Here is an 8887-nt window from a genome sequence, read left to right on the forward strand (position 1 = left end):
TCCCCCAAATCTTTGAGGGACACTGATGTTTTATTCCATGGCTTACTGGGAGGAGCGTTGTAGGGACAGGGCCAGATGATGTAGGCTCTGCCACATACCGGCCCCTCAGTATTGGGCAAGGTACTTGACCTCTCTGGCCCCAGTTTCCTCATCCATAGATCATAATCGTACCTACCTAGTAGAATGTGTGACAACTAAACGTGTTAATACCTGTGTCTGTAATGCACACGTGATGGGAGACCTCCAGAAAACCGGAATTTATTTTTTAAAAATTGTGTATTTATTCTTACACATTTAAACTTCAGTCTCCTTTGAAGTGCTCCCCGCTTGATGCAGTATACCTATCGAGACTTTTTTCCACGGCTCTAAGCAGCTTTAGAACTCATTGATTTTGATGCCTTAGTACTTCTGCCATTTTCTTGTTTCACCTCTTCCATATCTGCAGAACATTTCCCTTTGAGAACTTTTTTTATCCAAGGAAACAAAAAATGTCACTTGGGGCAAGATCAACTAAACAGGGAGGGTGGGGCATGGGGGTCATACCTATTTTAGTCAACACTGCTGAACACTCAGCGCAGTGTGGGCAGGTGTGCTCGTAAATCACTCATCATGAAATGGGCAAACGCACAGAAAGAGTCTTCAAAAAAATTAACTGAAGCCAAACTCAGCCTCTCACAACACCACCAGCTGGTACACTGATACAGATGGGTTCCTAGAACACTCACTTGATGGGGAAGCCAATACTACAAGGGGCCTGCCTTCCAGAAGATAATTTCAGGTTTTGGGGGGAGCATTCCCTGTTTGTAGAATGGTGCCTGTTAATGTAGTGCATTCTCAATAAATACTAGTGTTATTAACCATTGTTAGTTATTGGGTTGTTTGCATGGTAAATTCAAATATCCTGTAGTGTTTCCTTGAGGATTTTATACCTTAGTTTCAGAAGCACAGAAACGATCCCATGAAGCCTCTGTGGGACTCTGAGAGAGGCTGGGGAATAAGCCAGGGCAGCAATGTGGTGTGGTAGTTAATAGCATGATGTCTGCCACACAGGCTTGGGTGTGAGTCTCTGAGTTTATGCATTTTAGGCAAGTCACTTAACTCTTTGTTTTTATACTTGTAAAGTGGGAATAACAATAGTGCAAACTATATTGTCATGTCATGTATGTCAGGAATGAATGAGAGAAAGCATATAAATATAGTACTTACCTCACTGTTCATCAACTAGTAAACACTTGAAATGTCACCTACCTTTATTATAGTTTTGTGGTTGCTGTTGATATAAAAGTCATATTAAAAAACTAAAATCAGCCCGGCTAGTGTGGCTCAGTGGATTGAGCACTGGCCTGTGAACCAAAGGGTCGCTGGTTTGATTCCCAGTCAGGGCACATGCCTAGGTTACAGGCCAGGTCCCCAGATGGGGGTGCGAGAGAGGCAGCCACACATTGATGTTTCTCTCTCTCTCTCTCTCTCCCTTCCCCTCTCTCTAAAAAAATTAATTAAAAAGAAATAAAACTAAACTTAAATCATGTGTCCCAAGAGAATTGAATTCATACACAATACATGTTCTGGTGAAATGTGACCTTTTCTTATTCTAGATTTGGGTAAACAGTCCCCATACAGCCAGTGGCTATTACACCATCTACGATAGTGAGACTCTTCAAGCTGACCATTTCAACACCCACCTCAGCTTTGGGGATGCTGCTCAGACACTTTGGGCTCGGACAGGATACCTTGGTTTTGTCCGCCGGACCGAGCTCACAGCGGCCACTGGAGGTACGTCCCACAACAACTGTTCCTCTCCATCCTGCTTCGCATTTCAGCCAGGAGCACTGGCTGGCCTTCCTCAGCCCACCTTTGGATAATGGAGTATGTGTACTTAATTATTCCCTCCTATGACTGTTGAGCCCAAATGTAAATTCATATTTATTTGAAGTCACTTTGCCCCTGAAAAGCACCTAGAAGGTAAGCACCCAGGGCACCACATTGGCACCCCTGAACTGTGGGGTAGCATGGCCGCAGTCACAGAGGTGTGCCTGAGGGGGAGCGAATGCCTCTGGCAGAACACAGACCCTCAGCCCTGTGGGGGTGACTCTAACCCCTGTGCAAGACCTTGGGACAGATAGTTATTTCATCTTTTAGCACTTGTTACTCCCACAAACCATTTTGGGAGCAGGAGGAACAGCCCTCACGCCTGGTGAGGAATCAGTGCGGAGGAGCCATCTTGCTAAAGTGCTCCTCTGTCCCTTTCGTGTCTCATGTCGGATTGAAGACTGCTTAGCAAGGCTCTGGGGTAAGCAGTCCCCCGAGTCATCCTTTGCCCAGTTAACTGTCATGGCTTCACTGCTGTCTGCCTTCAGTCTGTTTTCTTGGTGGCATGAACAGCAATTTTAAAACATCCAACTCTAAGTGCAATATGAACTTCAAAAACTGGTACAGATACCTTTAATGGCCTGAATCGAGCCACGTCACTTCTCAGTTCCTTGCATCTGTTCATACCAACCAGCATTCATATTTTATGGGAGCCAGGAACATACTGGAGAAGAGAGAGGCAAGAGCCTACCTCTGCCATTTGCTGTGTGATCTTGAACCCCTTAGTTTCCTGCCTGGAAAAGGGGAGTTATAATGTTTCCTGCCTTGTGTGAATGATGTGAGGTTAAATTACATAATGCATTTAGGTGCCTAGAACAGTGCCTGGCAAACAGAAAGTACTTACTAGTCATTAACTACTGTGTTTCTATTTTTGTTTTGTTATTACCATGTTTGTGACATAGCTTTTCTTGTTCATGGGGACTCTGCAGGACCTCCTCATCCTTCTCTCTCCAACATCTCCTAGTATTTGTTTTGCTGAATTTTTCAGAAACCTGCCTTTTCCTGAGAATATCGCATTCAGTAGATCTAGCAAAATAATCTCTTTTCTTAAAAATTCAATATCTGTATAGACATAAACCATGTAGCCTTGTGCATATAGTGTGTGCATAAAATCTTCTTTTAAAATGAAATTTCTGCCATGTCCTAGCCAGATTGCAACCCTATTAATAACCAGAACTAGTCTCTCCACATTCTGTAATCCTACTCCTTATACCTGGATCCCTTGAAGATGTCCTAGACACAATGACACGTTCATTTTTTTCTCTATCTCAAGTTCGCACTCTTCTCCCCTCTCCCACACAGCATTTGGCCAAGTCCTGCTTACTCTTAACAGCTCAGCCTGGCTTCAGCTTTCCTAGGCCTCCCTCGAACCTTTGAGCAGAGCTCAGGGTGCACCCTCTGCTCCTGTAATGCCTGTGCACACTCTTGTCACTGGGCTTACCACATTGTAGTAGAACGCCTGTTGTGTGTGAACTTCTCCCAGTAGCAGTAACTGTCCTGAGCAGGAATTATGTTTTGGCATCTTTGTCTCCCCAGCACTTGGCACAGTTCCTGGTATGCAGTAGTAGTAGTAGTAGCAGTAGTAGCAGCAGTAGTAATAGTAGTAGTAGTAGTAGTAGTAGTAGTAGTAGTGATAGCTAATTTTTTAGCACTTAAAATGTACCAGACATCATATAAACTACCTTACAGAGATTATCTCATTTAATCCTTACAGCAGCCTTTTGTTTTTTTATCTTGTCTCACCGAAGGGGAAGCAGGATCAGAGACCTGAGTAATGAGCCCAGTTATACAGCTAGTGAGTAACAGAGCCAGGTGACATGGCAGGTAGTCTGAACCTTGTGCTCTTAACTTCAACATTGTATTGCACTCAGAATGTGTCTGATGAACCAAATTTCTCATTTTCTTTATGTCAGAACGTCATGATGCATTATATGTGGTGGGAGCTCTGGATGAAACACTCGAGCTGAGAGGATTACGATACCACCCAATTGATATCGAGACCTCAGTGTCTCGGATCCACAGGAGCATTGCTGAATGGTAAGTTCCCCCACAGAATAGACTTCCCAGCTCAGTTGTAGTATCAAGTAAAACTGATCTAAGTAACTAGCTATCTACACCAAGTACCACCTGGCATAGAACTTCTGGGGGCCTAAGAGAATAAACAGACTGATGCTTGTCTTGGTGTGCCATCTGCTGTGGCAGATGAGGCCCTGGAGACCCTGAGACAGGCTTTAAAGAACCATTGCGGAGCAAAGCTGAGTCCTTATTAATGATAGACTCTTGCCATTGGAAGAGATCTAACTGATATCTGCCTCTAGAAAGTTGGCGGAGAATGGTGGAAAGAACTGTGACTTTACTGTCAAAAGACCCAGCTTAAGGGCCTAGTTCTCCCACTTAGACTGCTTCCCTCCTCTGTAAAAGACTTCCTCTGTCACTTCCTGATTATTGGGGGATCCAATGAGAATATGCTTATAAACTGTTAAATAGTAAGCAGATGAAAAGGATCATTACTTTTATCTGACCTAATTTCCTTCTCAGTGCAGGAAATCCCCCTACATTATCCCTGATAAAGAATCATCCAACCTCATATTAACTTAAAACTCCATAAAATTAAAACCTTGTAGTTTTTCCTATTGGCTTTTATTTTGGATTCTTGACAAGACAGAATCTATTCAATTTCTTTTCCATATATTTGTCAATGTGTCCTAACTAGTTTTTTGTTTTCCCCCTGGCTAAAAAGCCACAGTTCTTTTCGCAGTTACTCACACTGTCCAGATGCTTCTTTGCCCAAAAGTGTTCTCACTTTGGTCAGAGTCTCTCCCCAGACCTGAACAGTGCCCCTGAGGCATAGGAACAATGCAGAGAAGCTACATGCCATGGTTACCCTCTATTTTTAGACATTCAGCTTTTAATGCAACCAAATATTATGTACATTTTCCTTTCATGATTGTATTGTGCTTGTTAAAGCATATCAACAGTCAGGTCATACCCTCTAACCCAGCAGTCCCACTCAGCGTAAGGTGACTTACTGCCTTATGGCATAATAGGAGACACTTGTGTGGGACACTACGCTCAGATGAGGCCAGGCCGACTCCCTTCCTGTTCGGTGTAAGAATATTAGTCAAAGTTCTTATGTTGCAAGTAACAAACTCTTTTCAAAAAAACTTAAGCAAAAGAAAGAGTTAATGGAAAGAATACCTGGCTATCTCAGAGGTTCCTAAAACTCTCTAACTCTGGTTCTCAAGAAAGGTAGAAACAAGGCTCTCGGGAACCACTGTCCTCTTTCCTGCTCGAGCTGTGCGGGCATTCACATCATTCTTTTTCCTCTCTCTGAGGAGCCATTCTCTGTGACTCTCTGCACACTTGGCTGCCCCGAAACTTTCAGGCGCCCTTGTCCTCAGTTCCAGTGACCAGCGAACAACTTTCAGTCCCATTTCCAAACTCCCAAGAGATTTTGGATGGCTCAGCTAATCAGCTATAATCATAGGGACAAGACTATGTATTACAGACACGGCTGCTACAAGAGAAAGTTCTCAGGGAAATGGGGGTAGGTCCTGGGTAGATACTGTAAGAGATGACTGGTAAATGTAATGTGATGACATGTTAACTGACTGTCATTGAAATTTCAGTGCCGTGTTCACGTGGACCAACTTGCTTGTGGTGGTTGTGGAACTGTGTGGCTCTGAACAGGAAGCCCTAGATCTGGTTCCTTTAGTGACAAACGTGGTCCTGGAGGAGCATTACCTCATTGTTGGCGTCGTGGTCGTCGTGGACCCAGGTGTTATCCCCATCAACTCCCGAGGAGAGAAGCAAAGAATGCACCTCCGTGACAGCTTCCTAGCCGACCAGTTAGACCCCATCTACGTGGCTTACAACATGTAATCAGCCTTGTGGAGGTTACAGGGGGCCATCCTGAAAAACCACAGGGACCAAAGACCAGTGACCTAGGAGCAAGCTTTCAAATGATGTGAGATAAACTGAGATGGCTGCATTATATCCTTCATCTCATCCTGCGGGATTCTGCAATCACGTGACACACAGGAAAGGGAAAGTCTCTGGTGGCAAGTGAAAAAAATGTTAACAGTCATGAGCTTTGACATAGCGTGAGCAGCACGTTACTAAAGCAATTACATGCATGTTGCATATTTTCATCTGTTGTATATACTTGTATTTTTATCTAATGCCATTTTAGAATTTTGTAAGGGAGCTTAATGAATTCTCATTAAGTGTGTAGTCTGAGTTACACAGTTCCCCACTCCGTACTGTATTTTGCCTTTTACCATAGATAGATGTTCTGCGGGTTTTATTAACATGGAACTACTCATCTTACTTTCAGCTGACTCTTAAGCAAATCGGATAACCCACTGAATATGAAAATTACTGAATATGTATAATTCTTGACTGTAAAACATTTTGACCAGTGTTTTAAACATGTAAATAAGAATACATATAATTTAGCTTAAAAAAATGAAGAATTGGCTTGTATAGTTGTAACAACCCAAGTAGAAACATTTCTACATTGAGAGAATTTCAAATATTCTCTTAATGCAATGTAATTGAATAGGTAACTAAAAAATGCAAATTGTTTGCAGGTTTCGCTGCACATTGTACTATGTCGTTATTGGCTGGTGTATTTTATAAACTAAAGCTGCCTGTGTTTGTTTTAAAAGCTTGCATTCCCAGAATAAGCTGAAGCTTTTAAGAATTCAACCTGTTTCTACAAGTTGAAAAATATCAGTTTAAAAATCAAAATGTTATGAAAAAGCTCAGATTTATTAGATCCCACACTATTCTAAGGAACCACAATAACACACTCTGGCCCCCAGTGTTGAAACTGTCTTTTCAGATTAAGAGTGACTACATTAGAATTTAGAATTTCCTCTTTTTCCAGGCCCAGTGTAAACTGTGTCTACAGTTTATACATATAGCTTCTCTTTTTGTGAAAACTGAAGTGTCCTCTGTTCTTGCAGTTCATGCGGGCCAGGGTTTTAAGAACAAGAATGACAGGTTGGGAAGGCCATGGGATCAACGTCACATGAAATTCTAAGGCCACATAACAGTACATCTCAAAACTGACCAATTTGAGTTGCCAAAATAGACAGGCTTATGCTGAAATAGGGGAAGCCTGGTGTATGCAAGAAACGCTTTTGAAATAACTGTGGTGTCCAGGCCAAGCAGACTGAGCTTGAGACTGAGTCTGGCCTCCGGCTCGGTTTCCTTTCTTTGGTCTGATACTTCATGTATTTGAATATAGTTGAATTTCTTTATTTTTTTCTTACAGAAATATTTTTAAAAATTTAAAAAAATCAAAGTGAACAGAGTTAACATGTTAAATCAGAATGGTTCTCTTTGACCCACTCTGGTCTATTGTGTAAATATTTATTTAGACTATTTTAATAATACATATTATTTACCCCACTGTAACATGTAAACTAAATATGTTTTTAAACAATTTTTAAGACTTGTAATTACCCTGAAAATAAGGTTTATAATGCAAAGACCAGACCCGCTGCGGTGGCAGCATCCTTGGGGGCTGCCCTTACAGTCTGTGACTCCAAGCCACTTTATGATTCCCTTTCACATGACCCGCCTTCCCTCCTGATTCATTCTCCACAGAGGGCAGGCCTCCATTTTACAGTTCCAGATATCTTTTTCAACATTTTGGGTGACATTAATTTATACATGATAGGAGAGGTTCTAGGATGTACAGAAAAAAGCACTTACATTGGGGCAAGAAGTCCCAGTGACGAGCAGTGGTTTGTTTTGCAAAGAAAACAACCTGCTTATTTGGAAAGTGATTTTCTTAAAACAGTTCTTACTGATTCACTAAACAAAACAAGGGAGTCTGAGGAGTAAATAATTCTATCTCCATAATCCATAAATTCTAAGAAAAAAAACGGAGGCAGAGTCTATTCTATGGGTTGCTTTCACCATTCTGTACTACACATGTTAGGGTGTCTGCTAGAAGCATCATGTGAGCCACATCTGTCATTTTTAATTTTCTAGTAACCCCATTTCAAAAAATACAAAAGAAACAGGTGAAATTGTCTTACTATATTTTATTTAACCCAAAATATCAAAAGTATTATTTCAATGTGAAATCAATATAAAAATTAATAAGATGTTTTACTTTCTCCCTCCTATTAAGTCTTTGAAATCTAATATGTATTAAGCACAGCCCTTTTCAGACTAGCCATATTTCAGGTTTTCAGTAGCCACATGTGTGGCTGGCTATGATATTGGACAGTGCAGATCTATACTCATTCCTTCAAATAAGGTAATCCATTAATCTCAAAGTGTGGCCAATTTCCAGGTACTTAGGGGCTGATCATCCAGTTTTATAGATCTTTGGGCTTCTGATTTATCTTCAGTTTTTGCTTTCTGTCTTGTGGCTGCTTTATTGATGTTTTGCATATCCCCCAAAGCCAGAATATGCTTGTGGAGGAGGAAAGAAAACTGAGATGTGTCTTTGGGAGCTTCATCACTAACTCTGGTAAAGCACCTCTGTAAGGGGAAGAGAGTGCAGCCATTAGTTTAGAGGTGTTTGTGCCTAGTTTGTTGCAGACTTGGATAAGAAAACTCTCTTGATGACACAATGCTCTTGCTTTTTCCACATTAAGTGGAAAACTGTGGTAAAACTGACTCGAAAGGCAAGCCCAAAAGGCCACTATTGATAGAAAGAGCCTTGCTAAAACTGTGGAACACATTCTATCTGGGTTTTCATGCCTATGAAAAAGAAAACTAAATCAATAACAAGCCACCCTTCCCTATTTCAATTAAGAGAAATCTATTCATCCGAAAGTTTTTGACCCTCTTTCTGCCTCTCAGCAGAAGTAACCGAGGAGTCTGCCTCAGGAAAAATCCTAGGCCCAAGGGATTCTTAGAGCTAGCTGTTCAAATGCCCTTTCCCGCACCAGTGAGACCCTGGGAAAGACCAACGTGCTAATGCACAGCAGTGAATCCACAGTCTTGACTTCCTGCCTCATCAAGGGGCCCCAGTTGCCCCGGTACCAAGTCC

The 8887-nt window shown here is 41.8% G+C and overlaps 1 protein-coding gene across 1 annotated transcript in view; it reads left to right on the forward strand.

Annotated features, from left to right (window-relative positions):
* DIP2B (DIP2 acetate--CoA ligase B (putative)) overlaps positions 1 to 8315 on the forward strand; it is a 223562-nt gene extending 215247 nt beyond the window's left edge. Inside the window, exons 36-38 of the mRNA XM_090273151.1 lie at positions 1596 to 1773; positions 3783 to 3906; positions 5499 to 8315. Coding sequence (XP_090129277.1) covers positions 1596 to 1773; positions 3783 to 3906; positions 5499 to 5751 — 555 coding nt within the window. The 3' untranslated portion in view covers positions 5752 to 8315. The remainder of the gene's footprint in view (positions 1 to 1595; positions 1774 to 3782; positions 3907 to 5498) is intronic.
* Positions 8316 to 8887: the final 572 nt, after the last annotated feature.

This window comes from Furipterus horrens, unplaced genomic scaffold (assembly GCF_987537825.1).
Source record: "Furipterus horrens unplaced genomic scaffold, mFurHor1.1.pri manual_scaffold_4, whole genome shotgun sequence".
Lineage (NCBI taxonomy): Eukaryota > Metazoa > Chordata > Mammalia > Chiroptera > Furipteridae > Furipterus > Furipterus horrens.